The sequence below is a fragment of the Nomascus leucogenys genome, chromosome 5 (assembly GCF_006542625.1).
Source record: "Nomascus leucogenys isolate Asia chromosome 5, Asia_NLE_v1, whole genome shotgun sequence".
Classification (NCBI taxonomy): domain Eukaryota; kingdom Metazoa; phylum Chordata; class Mammalia; order Primates; family Hylobatidae; genus Nomascus; species Nomascus leucogenys.
The window spans coordinates 20,928,904-20,949,664 of record NC_044385.1 but is presented as its reverse complement, the minus strand read 5'-3'; the positions used below and the strand labels follow the sequence as shown (position 1 = coordinate 20,949,664).

General features: G+C 53.0%; 2 protein-coding genes across 22 annotated transcripts in view; one reads left to right on the top strand and one right to left on the bottom strand.

Moving 5' to 3' along the window:
- COQ8A (coenzyme Q8A) overlaps positions 1 to 10,195 on the top strand; it is a 46,670-nt gene extending 36,475 nt beyond the window's left edge. For all 3 annotated transcript variants that reach the window (XM_030812779.1, XM_030812778.1, XM_030812780.1), the window contains exons 5-15: positions 896 to 970; positions 4,747 to 4,869; positions 5,395 to 5,480; positions 5,611 to 5,751; positions 6,257 to 6,338; positions 6,466 to 6,559; positions 6,780 to 6,921; positions 7,236 to 7,343; positions 7,562 to 7,627; positions 7,933 to 8,019; positions 9,109 to 10,195. In XM_030812779.1, coding sequence (XP_030668639.1) covers positions 896 to 970; positions 4,747 to 4,869; positions 5,395 to 5,480; positions 5,611 to 5,751; positions 6,257 to 6,338; positions 6,466 to 6,559; positions 6,780 to 6,921; positions 7,236 to 7,343; positions 7,562 to 7,627; positions 7,933 to 8,019; positions 9,109 to 9,393 — 1,289 coding nt within the window. In that variant the 3' untranslated portion in view covers positions 9,394 to 10,195. The remainder of the gene's footprint in view (positions 1 to 895; positions 971 to 4,746; positions 4,870 to 5,394; positions 5,481 to 5,610; positions 5,752 to 6,256; positions 6,339 to 6,465; positions 6,560 to 6,779; positions 6,922 to 7,235; positions 7,344 to 7,561; positions 7,628 to 7,932; positions 8,020 to 9,108) is intronic.
- A 4,724-nt stretch (positions 10,196 to 14,919) lies between these two features.
- CDC42BPA (CDC42 binding protein kinase alpha) overlaps positions 14,920 to 20,761 on the bottom strand; it is a 314,383-nt gene continuing 308,541 nt past the window's right edge. For 18 of the 19 annotated variants that reach the window (XM_030812764.1, XM_030812771.1, XM_030812767.1 and 15 more), the window contains 2 exons: positions 17,682 to 17,839; positions 15,601 to 17,258 (listed from right to left, as the gene is read on the bottom strand). In XM_030812764.1, coding sequence (XP_030668624.1) covers positions 17,127 to 17,258; positions 17,682 to 17,839 — 290 coding nt within the window. In that variant the 3' untranslated portion in view covers positions 15,601 to 17,126. Of the gene's footprint in view, positions 15,154 to 15,600; positions 17,259 to 17,681; positions 17,840 to 20,761 lie in introns of those variants that run through there. The other variant, XR_004030077.1, reaches the window with a different exon arrangement.

The window sequence follows — 20,761 nt, the reverse complement described above, 5'->3', positions numbered from 1 at the left end:
TTCACCCTCTTCCTGCTCACCCATGCCTGCCTTGGAAAGCCAGCTACAGCTGGGTATAAAGGAAGAGAATACTGGCCCTGGGTGAGGTGTGGCATTAGTGGCACCTTCTGGGCTCCTGGGCAGGGGTGGGGAGTGGCTTTCTTAAGCAGCTGGGATGATTCATTGACTGATTTTTGGATAAATGAGGTGTTAGTGGACCTTGATTTGGAAGATTGTGAAAGAGGATAAGGGGAAGTCCTGGCACCCCACGGTCCTCAGATGTCAGTGTTTGCCAGCCCTGCAGAAAGCAGGGTGGGTGAGAGGGCCTTCCATTCCCCAGCGAGGGCTGCACCTGAGCCCCGTGAGTTCCCCTGGCTTGGATTAGGGGGAGCCAAAAGTGTTCTCACTCTCACCACCAAGTGCTTTGTATGCCTGTGGCAACACCCTTCCTGTTCCAGTGAATTAGGGAAGTCTAGGTGAGTGGAGGCTTTTCAGACAGACCTGAAGGGGGGTGGTTGTGTTCTCAGGGTGCCCTGTGTGGTCGGGGTGACCTTGGTCTGTGGACCATCCCTGGTCTGTCTTCCCATTTGTGCTGGGTCCTTCCCAGGTGCTTCCCAGCTGGCATTACTTTGGGGTGTCCGTGTGCCCGTGAGTCTGTGGATTATCAAAGGTGATGGTGTGGGGTGGTGGATTCCTGAATCTTTTTCACTGGAAACACCTACCTCCAGCCAAATGTTCTCTTAAAACAACAGGTGGCATCTCCCACCTTGTTCCCCACTTTTCAAAATGCTGGTATGGCAGCGAGGGCCCTTGGTGCAAGCGGTGTCTGTGTGGTGCTGCCCTAGGCCTTACGGGTGGGTGGCGGGTGGCCCCAGCCCTGCGTGAGCACTGAGTGCCCGCCCCCTCCTCCTTGCAGGTCTGGCCGTGGGTCTGGGCTTCGGGGCACTGGCAGAGGTCGCCAAGAAGAGCCTGCGCTCCGAGGACCCCTCAGGTGAGCCGGGCCCTTCAGTGGGAGGGGCAGGGTGGGCCCTGGGAGGGTTGAGCCTGTCAGCTCCCAGCCCCACCTGTGCTCTGGGAGTGTCAGCCAGCTGGGCCGCATTTGCATGGGGTTCCACGTAAGTGGCATCCCTGGGGTGATGAGGCTGTTCATACAGACGGATTGACCTACTTTAGAGGGGGACAGGCTTGGAGGCCCTTCCTCCTCCCAGCCCAAAGTGGCCACCCAGCCCCTTCCTTCTGGCTGCCTGCAGACCCACATGCCTTCTGCACACCTGGACACCTTACACACCCCCTGCACACCCACCAAACACCTGCACACCTCCTTACACACCCCCTGCACACCCACCAAACACCCGCACACCTCCTTACACACCCCTTGCACACCCACCGAACACCCGCCCACCTCCTTACCCTCCACACCCGCACACCTCCTTACATCTTCCACACACCCACCTCTTACCCACACACCTCCTTACATCTTCCACACACCCACCTCTTACCCGCACACCTCCTTACATCTTCCACACACCCACCTCTTACCTGCACGCCTCCTTACACACCCTCCACACACCCACCTCACACCTGCACACCTTACACACCCTCCACACACCCACCAGTCACCCACTGAACACTGCACCTCCTTACCCTCCACACCCACCACACACCCACATACCTTCTTACACACCCTCCCTACACCTGCACAACTCCTTGTAAACCCACCTTTTGCTGCTGCCCTGCTCTCTGGGAGTCCCTGGTCTGGCCGGGTCAGGTGTGGCTGGGGGCAGGGGAGGTGTGCAGGCAGACCCTGCAGGCTCCTCCTCACCAGCTTAGTAACCCGGGGAGGCTGTAACCTATGCAGAGGCACCTCACCTCTGAGGTGAAGGTCACAGCCAGGGTCAGGCAGGTGGTCAGGTCAGGACACTCATCCCACTGAGGTTGGTGGCCGCTGTGGCCGGGCCCTCTGTGGAGAGGTCCTGCGGACGGACCATGCGGAGGCTTTGGGCGTTCGTGCTGCTGTGATGAGGAGTGGGGTGCACTGAGCTCCTGCCGCCTTCTGCCTGTGAGCACCAGGCCAGGCTCCTCTTCAGGCCTCTTCAGGCATAGGGGGCGGGCCAGGTGGGTGCGAGGTCAGCCCATCAGGGGCTTTCCTGTTAGCGGGGCCTGGGGTGTGGAGCGCAGTGCCAAGGGAACCGTCTGCTTGGTGGATCTTCCTAAACGCCTTTGGAGTTCTGGGCCAAGTCCCCTGGCCCCGGCCTATTCAGGGAATGTCAGCTCATTCTGGTATCACGCCCTTCCACCCCCGTCCATGGGGGCCGCCAGAGACACCCGGTGTCTGGCCACACTGCAGCCCTCACAGCCCTGTCTGCCAGGCTGGGCTAGCCCCCTTTGGGGGCCCTGCCAGTCCCCAGACAGCCCCCCTTCACCCACCAATGCTGCCTTCTGGGGCAAGGGCACTAGTCCATCCCACAGGCCCCGACTGAGTCTTGGGGACACGGGCGGCATGCATGTCCTTGGAAGGGGCTAAGGACGGAGGGCTTAGCAAGGGTATTTTTAGCGCTGGTGCTGAAACCCTCTGGGAAATGAAGCCTGGGTTTCTCTGGAAGGAGAAGCCAGCCTTCCCCTACTGTCCTCTACTGTCCTCTCCAAAGCTGGCTGTTCTCCAGACTACCTCATCCAAGCAGGGAAGAGGCCAGGCTGGCTCCACAGTTACAGCTGGTGTCCTTTGTCAGGGACAGTGGTGACCCCAGGCTGGGGGTTAAGGGGCCCAGACATTGTTAGCCCTGAGAGGGGGACCCAAGGCTTAGGCTGGAGTGGGGTGGCCCTGGGCAGCCCCAAACTGCGCTGCAGCTTGCTGACCAGGCCCTGGCACCCTCTGGCCTGGAGGACGCCGGCCACCCTGGATGAGCTCTGCCCTGGAAGGACCTTTCCTGGGCTGGGGGCATGCCGCCGTAGCCCTGGGCCCATCCCTGCTTGCCAGGTCATTCTCACAGCCAGCCCTGCCTGGGTGGGGGATATACCTCCAGCCTGTGGCATTGACCAGCTTTGCCGATAGGTTACCTGGGAAAGCCCCGATTGGGCCAGGCACCATCCCCATCTCTCAGGAGTGCTGCCACCCTAGGCCTACTCTGTGTGTCATGAGGAGACAGACTCTCCCTGCTCTGGCCTGGGGCAGTGGCCTCTCCTCAAGGTTTCCCTCTCTGCCTGCCCCTCCCTAGGGACCCAGGCCCAAGCCCCCAGCCCACAAGTACCACAGGCCTAGGGGGCAGAGGGGACATTGACTGCCTTTCCTTTGGCGCTGGCGTCTGCTGCTGCCTAAGGCAAGGGGGTGGCCCAGGGACCCTTCTGGGCCCAGCCCTCTTGGACTCGCTCTGCCCATGGGTCATAGCTCAGCCTCCTAGGGCAGCTCAGCCTCTTCCCCCAGAGCTAATGTCTCCCACCTTCCCAGGGCCCTTCCTGCTGTCTGGGACCCTGGAGTGAGCCTGGCCCCTTTCCACGTGGCTGCCTGCATGTGTGGGCAGATGCGGGTCTTCTCCGAGGCTCCTCTTCCGGGCCGCAGGGCCTCTGTTCTCAGGGCAGCCCGCCCCACCCTGGTTTCTCAGGGGCTAGGCTGCACCTGGCTCTGGGGCAGAGGGCAGTGGCACGGTCACCTCTCTCTTCCCCTGCTGGGGACCTGGCTCCGTGCCACCTGAGCGCTGTGCCAGGCCTGAAGTGATTTGAGCTGAGGCAAATGCTGGGTGCTGTGGGGGCCAGAGAGGAGGAAGCTGCACTGCGACCTCTTGGGGCTTGAGATCTAACTAGATTCACAGGACAGAAGGCAGGAGAAGCTCCGAATGTCACAAGGGCTGGAGGCCCAGCGACGAGGGGTGCTGAAGGGCTCAGGGAAGGTGGAAGGACTCGGAGCTCCAGATCCCTGCTCAGGCCTCTCTCTGCCTCTGGACAGGGGCACCTCCATGTCTAGGCAGCACTGAACTGATGGCCCAGGAGGGAGCGGAAGCTAGAGGGGGCCCAGCTGCCTTGGACCACATGGCTGCTGGCAGCTGACTTAGCTGGCCTTCTGCTGCTCCTGAGTCACGGCCCTCAGCCCTCCCCTTGGTGGACTGGAAAAAGGCCACCTGCACCCTTGGGGTCATTGCATGCTCATCACTGGCCAGCTGGCTGCACTGAGCTGCAGGGGGCCTCTGTGGGTGGAGGGGAGAGATGGGCACCCCTGGGATGTGCTGCCCTTGGCCTGAGTGCCCTTCCCTTGAGGACAGGCCTCTGGCTGAAGCCACCTGGCCCCATGTGCAAATGCACGCCAACCCCACAGGTGCAGCGGACCTTTGTGCAGTGCCCTGGGTGGGGGTGCACAGGGCAAAGGCTTGGCACCTCCTCACCTGGGTCCCCCAGGTCCCTCCCTCTCTCTTGGTTCCCCCTCCTGTGCCTCTTCCAGCCACAGGCAGCACCATGGCCCTGCCACTGCCCGCCAGGTCCCCATATGGAAGGGAGAGGCCCTGTGTGTGTGTGTGCATGTGTGCGCGCGTGCATGTGTGTGTGCACATATGTACGTGTGCATGCCTGTGTGTGTGTATTGGGAGGCGCTGGCGTAGGGCCTGGGGATGCGGCTTACACAGGCTTGGGGAGGTGGACGTGGAACAGTAGTTGTGTTGCTGGTTTTATGGATGCCTGGGAGGAAAGACATTGTCTGAGCCTCCGTCTGTGTCAGGCTGGGTTTGCCGTCCCACTCCCAGACCCCCGAGTGCCATGGTGACCCCTCTTGCCCGCCCACAGGGAAGAAGTCCGTGCTGGATTCCAGTCCTTTCCTGTCTGAGGCCAATGCAGAGCGGATTGTGCGCACGCTCTGCAAGGTGCGTGGTGCGGCGCTCAAGCTGGGCCAGATGCTGAGCATCCAGGGTGAGTGGACGCAGGGGCTGCTGCCCCGGGACTGCGTGGGCTGCTGGGGGCGTCAACTTCCAGGGCCAGGAGCAGTGGCCCCACCAAAGCTCAGTGGGCAAGATGTGAGCAGGCTGGGGAGAGATGTTAGAGGATAATAGGCCTGGTCTCCAGGCGGGCGGCTCTGGGTCCAAAGAAACACATGGAAAGAAGAGCAGAGAGGAAAAATTGCTCTCTAGAGGCGGTCAGAACACAGGTCATTTCAACATTTTACTATGTTTTATTTTCCAAATTTCTTTTGTAATTATGAAAAACTGCATGTTGAGTGTGAAAAGCCCACCTTCTCAGGTCACTGGGCGGAGGCTGGGGCTCCGGGGACACCGAGTGGCCAAGGGCGTGTGTGTGAGGGCTCCTGTCTTTCTGGCCTCACCCGTGCTCCTGTTGGGGGTGTGTGGTGGCCAGGGCGTCCCAGGAGTGTGCCCTCCCAGGTCCTGGGCGCACACTTTCATCCCCAGGTTCGCCCTGTGTCACTCTCCTGCCTTCCAGATGACGCCTTTATCAACCCCCACCTGGCTAAGATCTTCGAGCGGGTGCGTCAGAGCGCGGACTTCATGCCACTGAAGCAGATGATGGTGAGGAGCCAGGGGCTCTGCCCGCCCTCTGGGTCCTCGGCCCCCACTGGGTGGAGGGGACAGACTCGGGGCTTCTCCGGGTGGCCCAGGCAGGGCGTGCTTAGAGCCCCTCCCTGGCCCTGCCCTCCAGAAAACTCTCAACAATGACCTGGGCCCCAACTGGCGGGACAAGTTGGAATACTTCGAGGAGCGGCCCTTCGCCGCCGCATCCATTGGGCAGGTGCACTTGGCCCGAATGAAGGGCGGCCGCGAGGTGGCCATGAAGATCCAGGTAGGTGGCCTGATGCGCAGTGCCTGTCCCTATGGGGGCTGCAGGGGGCAGAGCTGGGGCCTGGCTCATGGGGGCCTCTGCACCCCACGTCCCGCAGGGCACCCTCTCTCCTGGCAGGGCCATATGTGGTGTCCTCTGGCCCCAGTGCCTGGACGGCACCAGAAGCTTGGGAAGTATTTGCTAAATGAGTGACTTTGGGGGCACGGAGGGGCCCCCAGCAAGCTTGGTTTGGGATGGGCAGGGACAGGGGACAAGTGATTGCCTTTTGGGGCCAGAGCTGGTGGGAGGGTGGCCGTGAGTGAGGTGAGGCAGTAGAAGGTGGACAATGAGGCTGTGATGGGGTCCAGGGGTCACGGCAGCATGGCTGGGTCTTAGCTCTGGTTCTCCAGGGTGTGGGCTGGGGCCAGGACACAGTTGGAAAGCCAGTGGGGGTTGGGGGAGTGCCCCAGGCAGGGCCCACCCGTCTCCCTGGGCTAACTCCCCTGCCCTGCCCATACCCCCACAGTACCCTGGCGTGGCCCAGAGCATCAACAGTGATGTCAACAACCTCATGGCCGTGCTGAACATGAGCAACATGCTTCCAGAAGGTCTGAGGCTAGGTGGTTGGGTCAAGGGCAGGAGTGGGTGGCAGGCATCTGCGTTGCCTTCTGGGGACCAGAGGGGGGCCTCCCTGCAGAGCCCCATTCCTCGCTGATGCCCTTCTCCCCGGTCCAGGCCTGTTCCCCGAGCACCTGATCGACGTGTTGAGGCGGGAGCTGGCCCTGGAGTGTGACTACCAGCGAGAGGCTGCCTGCGCCCGCAAGTTCAGGTGTGGCCCCCGGCCTGGCCCCTTGCGTGTTTCCACCAGGGAGGCAGAAGGAACCACGTTCAGCAGCTGGTGAAGGCCCCTCCGGCTCTGGGGTTGCAGCCTGGGCCGAGGCCACATCCTGCCTGGGGTGAAGGAGGGCCCTCTGCCTGGTGGTGTGTGTGTGTTGCGGAGGTGGTGTGGAGGGCCTATGGCTAGGGCGTGATCTCCTGCCCCTACCCAGGGAACTGCTGAAGGACCACCCCTTCTTCTACGTGCCTGAGATCGTGGATGAGCTCTGCAGCCCACACGTGCTGACCACAGAGCTGGTGTCCGGCTTCCCCCTGGACCAGGCCGAAGGGCTCAGCCAGGAGATTCGGAATGAGGTGCGTCTGTGCCAGCAGACAGGTGGGGCCGGGGTGGCCCTGCCATGTGGCTGTTTGGTGACCTAATGTTGTGAACCGGGGACTTGGAGCCCTGAGGTGCTCCCTGGGGGTGAGGGGCAGTGAAGTAGCACCAGTGGGACTTAGGGGGACACAGGGGAGCTGCTGCCTTCCCTGGCCCAAGTTGACACTGGGAATCAAACAGTCCCGCAGGGTAGGGTGGGTAAAACAGGAGGCAGGGGCTTCTCTGGCCCCAGTCTCCCAGGGCACCAGGCAGTGTGGTGCTGCCTGACACAGACCCTTCCCACTGTCCACAGATCTGCTACAACATCCTGGTTCTGTGCCTGAGGGAGCTGTTCGAGTTCCACTTCATGCAAACAGACCCCAACTGGTCCAACTTCTTCTATGACCCCCAGCAGCACAAGGTGAGCCCCAGGGTGGGAGCACCCGCAGCCAGGCCTGAGAGCTTCTCTGAATGGGGCACGTGAGGCCCTGGACTGCCCCTTGTCCTGGGAAAGTCAGCAGAGAGCTCAGGGCTCCAGGAGTGGGGATCCTCACCGCCCTCTGTTGCATCCCCTTCCCGGCCCCACACCTGCACCATGGAGCACCAGGGCCAAATTTCTCCTGGTGTCTCTGACCCCAGGTGGCTCTTTTGGATTTTGGGGCAACGCGGGAATATGACAGATCCTTCACCGACCTCTACATTCAGGTAACTGGAGAGGGGCCCTGGCCTTGGTCCACGTTTTTCTGAGGCTGGGACAGGATGCTAGGGGACTTGGGGTAGGGAGAATGGGTTCTTGCCCTTGTGTCCCCATCTGCGCTGCCTGCCCCTCAGGTCTGGTGACAGCAGGCAGTTAGGCTGACAGCTGCTAGGCGTGTCACAGCACTGGCCGGGGGCCCTGTGCAGGGAGAGGATGAGGGTGGGGTGGGCCCGGGTGTGGCACTTGGCTCCTTGGGATGTCGGGAGCTTTTCTTTCCATGCTGCCCACGGTCCCCTCCTGTGCCTCTCCCCAGATCATCAGGGCTGCTGCCGACAGGGACAGGGAGACTGTGCGGGCGAAATCCATAGAGATGAAGTTCCTCACCGGCTACGAGGTCAAGGTGAGCAGGGTTGGGGGGCCCCTGCTGACCCAGGGCCCAGCTCCCTGTGTAGGAATGGATGAAAGCGCAGGGGGCAGCTGCCCTCAAGGGGTCCCCAGAGGCTGGGCCTCCTTGGGCACGGTCTGAAAGCTGGGGCCCGCCCTGGCCCATGCTGCCCTGCTGTGCGTGAGATTTTCCGAGTGGGCAAGTGAGTTGGGGACTCAGGGGACTTGTCGTGAAGCTCGTTTCTGCCTCTCACTCTCGCCCACTTAGGGCTTGGGGTCGGGGCTCGATTGAGCCAACGTGCAGAGCAAGTGGGAAGGGAAGCCCCAGCCCTCCCCTCATCCCTGGGGAGAGTCAGAAGAAACCTTAGAAGCCTTTAAAATAAAGGAGAATGGTCTGTGCTGGTGCTGCCTGAAGCCACCCACAAAGTGGCATTTTCTGCTTGCTTGACAGTGGGGAAGGAGTTAAATCCAGGTCAAGCCTTGGGTTTGCTGTCTCGTAGGAGTGCCATTTGAGGCTTGTCAGTATCTCTGAGCCTCCCTTATCTCAGCTGTAAGCCCTCAGTGGGCAGCAGCTCTCCGCCGCCTCTTCCTTATGGCCACTCGCACTGACTCGATTCCTGGCCCCCCATCCCTCTGACCACCTTGGGCTGTCCCTGGCGGCAGCTCCTCTCCCCTGCTCTGTTGGCGGCAGGTTCCTTAGGCTGCTAGTTCCTGTGGGCAGACACACGGCTGCTGGGTGTGTTCTGGGTGAACTCTGGCAGGCTCAGACACGCATGGTGAGAGGCCCTGCCAGCTCAGGCCCACGGACTCTGTTCTTTTTGGCCAGAACAGTGTTTTGTTAAAACTTAGTGCCAGGAGGTGGGACGCATCCTCTGCATTCTGCCACAGGCCCCACCACTCCCTTTTGCATCACGTCAGCCCAGTCCATGTTACCCTCGTGTTCCTGGCCCCTGTGGGTGTGAGTTTATGCCCATTACCATGACGTAATCCAGTTTACAATAGAACTTTGTGTGAGAACTCGGTGCCCCGGGCATTGTGGGAGGAACCCAGGCTGGTGGAGGGCTCTGGTGTCTTGCCACCATTTACCCTTCCTCTCCTGCCCCAGGTCATGGAAGACGCCCACTTGGATGCCATCCTCATCCTGGGGGAGGCCTTTGCCTCAGATGAGCCCTTTGATTTTGGCACCCAGAGCACCACCGAGAAGATCCACAACCTGATTCCCGTCATGCTGAGGCACCGTCTCGTCCCCCCACCCGAGGAGACCTACTCCCTGCATAGGAAGATGGGGGGCTCCTTCCTCATCTGCTCCAAGCTGAAGGCCCGCTTCCCCTGCAAGGCCATGTTCGAGGAGGCCTATAGCAACTACTGCAAGAGGCAGGCCCAGCAGTAGGGCTGTGGGCCACGCCCAGGCCGGCTCCGCGGGAACTCTCCCTCAGACAGGCCAAAAACCAGTAGGGAGGTGGTGGTGATGCTCTTTTTAACTCCTTTGCCCAATAAGGGGGGGTGGCTGCCTGGAGCCCCGTAGCCAGCACTTTCCACGGTTTCTGTTGCTAAATGATTTTAGAGTGAGAAGTGCAAGAATGAAGATGAAGCCCCATTGCTCGGTGAGTCTGCCTCTGTGTGTCCTCTGAAATAAGTAGATGAAGATGAAAGGGCAACTTTGTTTTCTTCTTTTTCCTGACGTGAATGTTAAGCAGGAGGGAGAGAGTCCTTACTCCCTTCCAATCTCTGTTCCAGTGCAAAACCCAGAAACATGAACACAGATACGATTGTGGGATTTTATCATCTGTGTAGTAGGTGTGTTTATGTTTCTAAAGTGAGATTTGTGTTTTCTGCCCTTTTCCTCTCAAGCCGATGGGCTGGAGCTGGGAGAGGTGCTGATCTAACAGTGCCAACAAGTGCTCCTTAAGCCTGTGAGGCCCAGGCCTGTGGGGCTGGCTCTCACCTTTGACGGCTGAATGTTTCTAAAGAACTGCTGCCCCACAGTGAGGGTGGGAGCAGCAGAACAGGGAATGCCAGACAGGCTCGCTGCTGTTGGAAGGCGGGGTGGGACTTCCTTCGTCTGTCCGGAGAGGCACAGGTGTCACCAGTTCCAGCCAAAGGCTCCTCACAGGCTCTGTGAATTTTTGTACAAGTCTTGTAATTATCGAGTCAACTTGTTTCAGTTTAATAAAAATGCTCATGGGAAGTGCTTTGGTGCGTGCACCCTCTTCTGTATTCTAGAGAATGACCACCCGTATCTTCTAGCTCGTGGTGGTGGTTCTTTTCTGACCTGATGGTCACGGCAGGCTCAGTGTCACAGCCCATTTGCAAGGTTTGGGACTGGTTCAGTGTGAGGCCCTTGGCCCTGAACCTGGAAGGCTCAGCCCCGTTCCCTGTAAGAAGGGAGGTGGAAGGGGTGGAGAACAGAGGAGAGGTTGCGGTGTCACTGCCCCAGCCCCCGACAGGCCGTACCACACTGCTGAAGCAGCTGTACCCGGTGATGGTGGCAACTGGGAGGACAGTGACACCTGCCAGCAGGGCTGACGCCAGGTCTGCATCACAGTGAGACGAGACTCTCTAGACATCAGCTGCAGTTGAGGACCACTTCCTGAAAAGTGGCTTTTCCTGGTGCCAGATTGATTCCTAGATAACAGGACACACTGGACACTGAGCTGGGGCCCTTTCTACGGACGTGTGAGCAGTTGAAAGTGCATCTGCAGACTGCAGAGGCCCAGAAGAGTCTTTGAGAGGTATAGGCTTTCAAGGTTCTTCAAGAAAACAGTTTCTGAAATTTGGGATTGCCGAGTAACAGACCCAGTGGGCTCCGGGACAGGATGGAGAGGCCTGGGTGGTGTCCATAAGGCTGCCTGGCCAGCAGCAGCACCCAGCACCACTGTCTGTCAGATCCCTGGCTGGAACTCTTGTGGCCCTCTTAAGGGTATTTGCTGTTGTTTGTTTAGCGAACTCTGCAGCACTCAGATCTGAAGCCATCACCCTGCAGAGTAAACAAACAACAGCAGGGGCAGAAGCCAGGCCAGCCAGGGCTCTCACAGTCTCTTCCTCTTGAACAAGCCAAACAAGTCAAGCAGCAGCATGCGGGGCGGGGGAAGGGAGAGGAGAAGAATAGCCAGCATTTGCTTCCCCAGGAACCACGACCATAACTAACTGCTGGGAGAGGAGGAATTTTCTTTTCTTTTTTTTTTTTTTTTTTGAGACGGAGTCTTGCTCTATTGCCCAGGCTAGAGTGCAGTGGCACAATCTCGGCTCACTGCAAGCTCCGCCTCCCGGGTTCATGCCATTCTCCTGCCTCAGCAGGAGAGGAGGAATTTTCTAAGGGAAACTGGAATGTGGTTTGTGTGTCCCAAGTCTGAGAGCCGGCTGAGAACTAGAGCCCTCCCTGTGAAGACAGTGGGGATCACTGGATTGCAAATGACTGTAATCCCCAAGTAAAGCTGGCTCTGAAGCTGGCCACACATACTTATTCTTTTGTACCTACTTTGATTTTTACTGTATTGTGATGAATGACTCCCCGTGCTCACCCATTCACACTGAGACATGGGGCATGAGAACATGGCAAATCATGGCTTGATTTTCCCAGAGTCTGTGTCTTCGTATCCTTAACATCTAGTGAAGGGCTGGACACTGCACAACAAAAAAATATTTGTTACTATAGGCTTTGACAGTTACTCATAAGGACAAAACACTGAGCCATAGGCTAGAAGTTAGATTCTGAATGCATTAACTAACTCCTGACACTCCAAGTGGGCCTTTTTACAGAGGAAAAAAAGAGGCCCAGAGGTTAAAAGTGGCAGAACGAGGATTTGGAACAAGACAGTCTGGTCTTACAGTCTACACTAAGGGGACCAAACCAAGGGCTGGCAAACTATGATGGTCCAAGGGCCAAATCTGGCCCACTGCATTTTTGTAAGTTTTACTGGAGCACAGCCACTCTCGTTCATGTATGTAGCAGGCTAAGACTGTTTTTGCACTGAAACGCCAGAGCCGGGGAGCTGCAGCAAACTATATATACAAAGGCACAAGGATTTCTTAACTGGTCCTGGACAGAAAAGGGTTGCCAAGCCCTGTTCTAAAGCACTGCACAGTTGACATCATAGCAAACCAACATAACAGTAACAGCCACAAATGTCAATTCCACAGGCTACTGGAACCAGGAGTATTCTCCAAATAACTATTTAGCTGCCACCAGTTCAGGAGTTCCTTTAACGCCACCCCTGGACCTTTCCTGTGTGTTCTTAGATGCACCATTCTAACTCCAGAAAAGCAGTAACAGTCAGTCTTGTTTAAGTGACACAAAATCAAACTGCTCCCACATTCACACTGTCAGGGCCACTCAGGAAACCTCATGCAGCCAGAGCTTGGTCTTGTGGACTGAAGTATCAGCAACAGCGAAGATCTGGCCAGAAGAGGGGAGTTGAAAGCTTCAGGAGAATTGAACATCATTCTTACCCGAGCTAAGGAAGAAAGTAAGAAAGTCCTAGATTAAACCACAGGGGCAAACTAACCCCATGTCCTTTTACGGCATAAGGAAGCAGCCTGGGATGAGGAAGGAAGGCAACAGAAAGAAGAGAAGGGACACGCGGAGAGGTGGCACCTTTCTCTATTCCTCAGACTTTCAAGTGGGGGGAAAAAAGACAAAATACTCAATGCTAACAGTTCTCTGTTTTATTGCAATACAGCAAAGTCTGGTTAATATTAAGTGATACCAACATAAAATATCGGTGAGGAGTCTTTCTTTTGTGACATTTTTTACTATCCCACCTTAAATATTTCTGTGCAAAAGAATCCACATCATTGTTTGGTAGCAGAGGATCTCTTATAAAGTTCCCTAAGACACTGAGGGCATAAAACCAAACAAAATAAAATAAGGAGTGATAGGCGAAAGCAGTATCTTTCCCTCCATACACGTCAGCATTATATTCTAACCAAAAAATGATCACACCAGGCCATGCAAAACTGTACAATATTACAACGAGAAAAACCCTAAAAAAATTTATAAAATGAATGATATTATACTGTCAAATAAAAAGGCAAGTCATTTTGTTTTCATGAGATTTCAAGGTTGATTTGAGTCAGCTTCCCCCGGAACTGCATGGTGTCCTGTGTGGGGAGGGCCCAGCGTGCTGCCAGTGCTGGGGGGGCGGGGCTTGCACTCCTTATCTAGCAGAAGTGCACAGAGAACTCGACTTGAGTAACAAAGTCATAAGGAAAGAGGTTTTAAAATGGGCTCCATGAAATGCAGCTTATCTAGTTCAGGGCTGGGCCAGAGAGAGGGGGAAGTGGAGTGCCCAATTCATTCCCTGTTGTGCTCACCAGACATGGGCTACGGCAAAGTCTGCTCTGAGCACCCCTCTGTCTAGATTGGATGGGGAGCCTTAGGCTTGGCAAGGCCCACCTGCTGGGAGACTGCAGTGGTTGTGATCCCTGCCAAAGGCGGCAAATGGCCCTGCTGCGTCTGTGGTTTTGACCTCTGCTCACCCCTGCTCTGGCTTTTCCTTAATGATACCTGAGATGCCACATACATGTAACCAGTCTTTCTTAGAAATAGATGTGGCCACTAAGTAACAAAATGACATAATTCTAACCTATGGAAGGAAAGACAGGCTAAGAGCCAGCCAGGAATGATAGATTGTTGCTGTAAACATGACAGGAATTTCAGATTCTCCCCTGAAGTGTGGGTACAATAATTGGCTGGAAAACCAAATAGGTGGGCTCCTTTTAGTTGTATCTGATAGCCTTAAAGCTGTGCTCCCTAGGAAATAACAGAAATCACTAAGTGTGTTGGGGGTGTGTATAAATACATACATAATAACAAAAAATGTAAGATCTACTTTAGCAATCATTTGACAAGGAGCAAGACTTTTGTTTTTGGCAAAAAGAAATAATATATATGAATGTAATTTTAAATACCCAAAGCACAAAACATGATTAGTCAGAATTCGAGGGTAGATAACTTGGCTGGACATAGATAGCACCAAATACTAATGCAGATAGACTATCCCAGAAATGCCTCTGAATGTATTTTTTCTATTGAGAAACAAGTTTCTGCTGCCATATACATTTTTAAAATGTCCTGCATGAAAACAAAAGATAACTTCAGATAGTAATAAAATACTTTATCTGTGAGCTTTGCTACTGACTCCTCTGGTAATTATGTTTTCTTTCCCTGGAACCCACTCCCTGTCTTTTCACATCATTCTTCTCAGAAGCTTCTGGAGGTAACAGGCTTCATATTTAAGGGTGGGATAAACCCAGTGGGATGACCATTATTTTGGGAAAACCCTCCCCAAAACTATTACCCCTGGCAGTGTTTCTCCCCTAAAGCCCTGCTTTTAGAATCTACACGCATTCGGGACTGCTCTATTATGACTGATGAGATTACTTGCCATTGCAGTGGAAAACTCAAAAGAGTGCCATGGTGCAATCCATGGGGTGAATATGGACAAGCCGCCCAGTTAGCCTGGCAACCAAGACAAGCCTCAGTAGCTCTCTCTCATCTGCCCTGTTGGGAGGCTGAAGAGTATGACCCATTGCAGTGGAGCCTAGACTTTAGGCAGGGTTATATTTTGATCCTAAAAGCATCCTTTGGAAAATAAGCACCTATAGGCAACAAAAATTCACAATTACTTGTCAAAGCTACAAACTAATGAATGGCTTACGTCAAGTCCTGTTAATCTCGTCAAGTCCTGTTAATCTCGGCTTGGGATGGCCTCCTCCTTGCCTGAGAAGAGAAGGGAGAGAGGAGAAGGCAAGGGGAAAGGGAAGAGGAGGATGGGGAGGGTGGGGAGAGTGAGGAGGGGAGGGTGGGGAGAGTGAGGAGGAGGAGGGGAGGGTGGGGAGAGTGAGGAGGAGAGGAGGGGAGGGTGGGGAGAGTGAGGAGAGGAGGGAAGGGTGGGGAGAGTGAGGAGAGGAGGGAAGGGTGGGGAGAGTGAGGAGAGGAGGGGAGGGTGGGGAAAGTGGGGAGGAGAGGAGAGGAGGGCGGACAGAAGGGGTGCGAGCTGGTCACAAGCACCAGGCAGGGGCCGGCTGGCTGACTCCCTTCTCTCACGTGGAGTGCTGAGGACAAGGATCTACCAAGTCATATGACAATGATCCAACTAAAGGGCCGACCCTTGGTATTCAGGTGACAAAAGTGTTTTTATACTTCATTCTAAAAGCAGAAAGATTTGGGAGATTAGAACTGTGCTGTGAATTACACCCATCCAAAATAAAATATAATCAAATCTGAGCCGGCACCAAACTCAGAATGTTTAAATATCAAAGCTGTTATATGAAAATTCCCGATTATAGGCGCTTACAATGGAATCCCCAGCAGGATCCTTTCTTCCCTCACTGCATCTCAGAACCTTCTCCACACAGCAGCATCATCTGGAAACAGCCTCAGCTCCCTGCACATGCCGCAGGCCAGCACGGGCTGCTGCCAGTGACACAGAGGTGGAGTCACAGACAGCAGCAGTGAAATGATGGCCTTAAACACTGCAACTCAGGTTAGCAACTGCAGGAAAACTTTCTTCATTTTCACTGAATTTTAAAGAGAGAATCCTGTCTCTATTTCTCAGAGAAACTTAGGTGAAAAGTAAAAGAGAGGCAAAATCTCTTTCCTTCATGAGATACTTTTATTTTTATCTCTTTCTCTACTCATGTGCTTTGATTCTGTAGAAATAGATCCGTCTGATTCTGCATCTCATTTCCTTATGGCAACTACAACAGGAGGAATCCAGCTGGAAATGCCACTAACCCCACAATCCAGCACCTGAGAGAGGAAGCCAGTCCGAGCGCTGTGCTGGGCTCACTCCGGCCTGCGCACTGGGGTTGTCACATCCATTTTCCACTGGCTATGGGGAATAATATTTGGTTAAGGCTGTTCAAGCCCCTGCTTTTGAGGTTTTACATTATTTGGTAATGAAAGCCTTTTTTTCTTCCTTCCCCAGGCTTATCTGAAGAAGCTCACGCCCACTGTCAACAAAACAGACTCCTCCTTGGGAAGTGTCTCCAGCCCTGGGACAGACACCTCACTGTGACTTAGGGAGGGACAGGATTAGCCCAGGAATAAAAGCATTTTTAGAAATCATTTTCTGCACCTTCAGAAGCTACAACACTCCTTGTACCCTTTCAGACGGAAGGGATCAGAGGTGACAGAATCGTGTATTTCTACATTTATCTGCGGAAGATAAAATACAATAAAAAGTGAGAAGTGTTCAAATTCCACCACTAGGAAAAGAAACATCTTGGGTAGAGATGAGTTTGCCTTTTGCTGCTGCTGCTGAAGTGGCTTCAAATGTTAAAGCTTGGTGCCCAGGGCACACCCCAAACCAGCAAAACCAGGGTCTGCAAATGTTTTCTAAAGCTCCCCAGGTGACTAGAGCCTATAACCAGTTTGAGGACAGGGCAATAAAGGGAACTCTGATTTCTCTCGCTCTCCCTCTAAAAATGTGAGCTTGAGGCCTTTCTACCCTTTACATTACTTAGCTGGGAAACAGACAAGAAACAACATATTTCTTTAAATTAAATCATCTCTCTTATATATGCATCCATCTTTTGTTGAATACAAGAGGCTCCTTTTAAATATATACATTCAGTACTTCTACATTTATGTATTCATTTAAACTCTGTACTGTAGTAAAATATGCGTTAATTCATAAGGATTTCCTGGCAACAATCAGGTTGATACTCACTGTGGTTGCTGATTAAGAGCTTAGTGAGCCACTCCAGGGATGGATTCTCCCTTCTGGATGCGGAGAATCCCATGAGCTATTTTAGGACTATAATGAGACTCTACTGTGAAAGCAAAATCTGTCTAATCTTATTCTTATCACTTACATTTGTGTAATCTGTCTATTTAAGCTACCTTTGGGAGTAGGGGTAAAATGTTACTGAAAGCAACTCTAAGTGCATGGAATGAAATCAACATTAATCTAAGCTGCTACGGAAAGTCTGTCTTTGTTGTTGCTGTTAGGCTGGGGGCGTGGATCTGAGAGTCGTGTCGTCAGAACTCCTGAATCCCTGTCCTGCTACTGCTGCCAGCCCCTGGTGGCTTTCAGGCCGAGGTGGAGGGAAGAGATGAAAGTGAGAGGAGGCAAGTGGCAGGGAGTGGAGAGCGAGAGGTCCCAGTGCTGAGGCAGCTCACGGGTCCCAGCTCCCGCGGTCAGTGCTCTCCAGGGAGAGGCTCTTGGTCTTTCGGGGTGAAACTGGGCTTGGGGGGCTGCTTAGGTTGGAACTGTTGGAAGCTGTGGAATGCCTCGGAGAGTCAGAGTCCTGTAAGGCCCAAAGTAAAACATTAATGAGAAGCAGGGGGAGAAAGGGAGGCAGAAGGGACTCAGATTACCACCGCCCACTCCAGTCACCCTGACCAAATAACCCCACAGGGCCTCCTCGTTGTCAATATAAAGCCCCTTCTATGAGCTGAGGAAGAGGCATGGAACATACATGCTCCATCCTTTCTGTAGGCCTTTACAGATGATGGTATTTTCATACAAAAGCCAGAAGTCTGAATGCCTCTGGGAAAACTGCAGTTTGCAACCCGAGTGACTGGCCTAGCTGCCCCCTGGCCAAGAGTGAACGCTGGCCCCTGACCCCGACCCCTGCTGCAGCTGAGGCCAATCCCAAGGTGGTGGGATTGCCTGGGAAGATGCCCTAGTCTTTCTGATACATGACGCCTCCGGAACCCTGCCTACTCACCTCTCCGTCAAAGTCCCTCGCTGGGGCATCACTTCCTTGGTCCATGCCTCCGGAGGACAAAGAGCCCTCTGATGGGGAGGGCATGGGCTGCCGCTTGGCACTGTAGCTTCCTCCAGAGAATTCCCTCTTCAATGCGCTGCCATTCTGTGCGGATGACCCTACAGTACATCATGCAGGCAAAATTTTACATATGCAGAGGGGACAATACTCTAGAAAGCACAGACTGCTGAGCTGACAGGCCATCCTTTGCAGGCCCCAGACCCCTCCTCTCCTGAAGCACAGTAAGTCCAACTGTAGTACCTTTGTCCTGAGCTCAACCCCGAATCCAGCAATCTCACTCGCTGTTCCTGTCCACCCCAGCCACGGGGACTCCTGGTGGGCGAGCAGCACTCTCTAGGCTGTGCCATCTGCCCAAATGCCCTGCTTGCTAACAATTTCCTGGAATCCCTTAAGTCTCCACCTGCCCGGTACTGCCTTGCAAGTTTTTCGCAGCCACTGATGGCTCCCAGCCATCTTTCACACATCTCTTTCGTGGCATTTAGGAAGTCATGTTATCAACATGTGCCTGCCATTCTCCTAATGGATGAGGTGTCTTTGCCTCTCCAGGGCCTAGCACAGGACATGGCACACGGCAGGCTCAAAACAGAAGCACTAAATGAGGAAGCTGGGTTGTACCATCCCCAGGGAGAGGCCATGCCACTCAATGAGGAAATATCGCTTATCTTCTAGAAAATTTTCATAAAATCACAAAGAAAACATAAAAGTACTTTTACCTCACAGGGCAAAGAGCCTGAGATATAAAATAGAGGTTTTCTTCAAAGCCACTCTATTGTGTTCTCAGAGTTGGGGTAGGTAACAGTGGACCAGCAGCATTCACAGGAAGAAAAAGGAAGACTCAAAACACCCTGGGGAATCTCGGGGCTATTGTCAGTACCTATTTAAAGCTCTTGGCATTCCCTACTATTACAAGGTTTTTGCTTAAACATGCCTTAATCGTGCTGAGTTGCAGTATTAGGATTATTGGTCCAAAAGACTGTGCTGAGGTTTTAGTACAACTCTAAGGTACAGGTTGTGCTTGTTTCAACTGTTTGCTGGTTTAACATGTCTCAATTGTTTTTTACATTAAGAATTCAGTGAAACATGTCAAAAAATGGTAGTTTAAAGCAGCACATTTATCTAATGACCACCAAAATACACAAGTGTTCATAAATAAACTGAACAAGAGCCTGCCTGGGCAGACTCTGTCCTTGGTAATCCCCCTTCCACCTCCCTTCCTCAGCTTCTTTGCGAAACCCCTAGGCTGCAGTCATGGGCTCACTGGCATTTCCTCGACACTGTGACTGACTGACTGCAGATCAGCAACACTGGTGGTATACTGCTTAGCGTATGACGGAGCTTTACAAACACCAGTGCCCAGCCCTATCCCAGAACAATTACAGCAGAGTTTCTGATTTCACTTTAAAAGCTCTCCTGTGATTTTTGCACATGGATTTTGTAACCTGAGACTTTGCTGAAGTTGCTTGTCAGCTTAAGGAGATTTTGGACTGAGATGAAGGGGTTTTCTAAATATACAATCATGTCACCTGTAGACAGAGACAATTTGACTTCCTCTCTTCCTATCTGAATACCCTTTCTTTCTCTTGTCTGATTGCCCTGGCCAGAACTTCCAATACTATGTTGAATAGGAGTGGTGAGAGAGGGCATCCTTGTCTGGTTGCAGTTTTCAAAGGGAATGCTTCCAGCTTTTGCCCATTCGGTATGATATTGGCTGTGGGTTTGTCATAAATAGCTATTATTTTGACATACGTTCCATCAATACCTAGCTTATTGAGTTTTTAGTATAAAGGGTGTTGAATTTTATCGAAGGCCTTTTCTGCATCTATTGAGATAATCGCGTGGTTTTTGTCACTAGTTCTGTTTATGTGATGGATTACGTTTATTGATTTGCGTATGTGGAACCAGCCTTGCATCTCAGGGATAAGCCGACTTGATCGTGGTGGATAAGCTTTTTGATGTGCTGCTGGAATCAGTTTGCTAGTATTTTATTGAGGATTTTCGCATCAATGTTCATCAGGGATATTGGCCTGAAATTTTCTTTTTTTGTTGTGTCTCTGTCAGGCTTTGGTATCAGGATGATGCTGGACTCATAAAATGAGTTAGGGAGGATTCCCTCTTTTTCTATTGTTTGGAATAGTTTCAGAAGGAATGGTACCAGCTCCTCTTTGTACCTCTGGTAGAATTTGGCTGTGAATCTGCCTGGTCCTGGCTTTTCTTGGCTGGTAGGCTATTAATTACTGCCTCACTTTCAGAACTTGTTATTAGTATATTCAGGGATTCGACTTCTTCCTGGTTTAGACGTGGGAAGGTGTATGTGTCCAGGAATTTATCCATTTCTTCTAGATTTTCTATTTTATTTCTGTAGAGGTGTTTACAGTATTCTCTGATGGTAGTTTCTATTTCTGTGGGATCAGTGGTGATCTCTCCTTTATCATTTTTTTATTGTGTCTATTTGATTCTTCTCTCTTTTCTTATTAGTCTGGCTAGCGGCCTATTTTGTTAATCTTTTCAAAAAACCAGCTCCTGGAATCACTGATTTTTTGAAGGGTTTTTCATGTCTCTATCTCCTTCAGTTCTGCTCTGATCTTAGTTATTTCTTGTCTTCTGCTAGCTTTTGAATGTGTTTGCTCTTGCTTCTCTAGTTCTTTTAATTGTGATGTTAGGGTGTCGAATTTAGATCTTTCCTGCTTTCTCCTGTGGGCATTTAGTGCTATAAATTTCCCTCTAAACACTGCTTTAGCTGTGTCTCAGAGATTCTGGTATGTTGTGTCTTTGTTCTCATTGGTTTTAAAGAACTTATTTATTTCTGCCTTCATTTCGTTGTTTACCCAGTAGTCATTCAGGAGCAGGTTGTTTGGTTTCCATGTAGTTGTGTGGTTTTGAGTGACTTCTTAATCCTGAGCTCTAATTTGATTGCACTGTGGTCTGAGACACTTATAATTTCCATTCCTTTGCATTTGGTGAGGAGTGTTTTACTTCCAATTATGTGGTCAATTTTAGAATAAGTGTGATGTGGTGCTGAG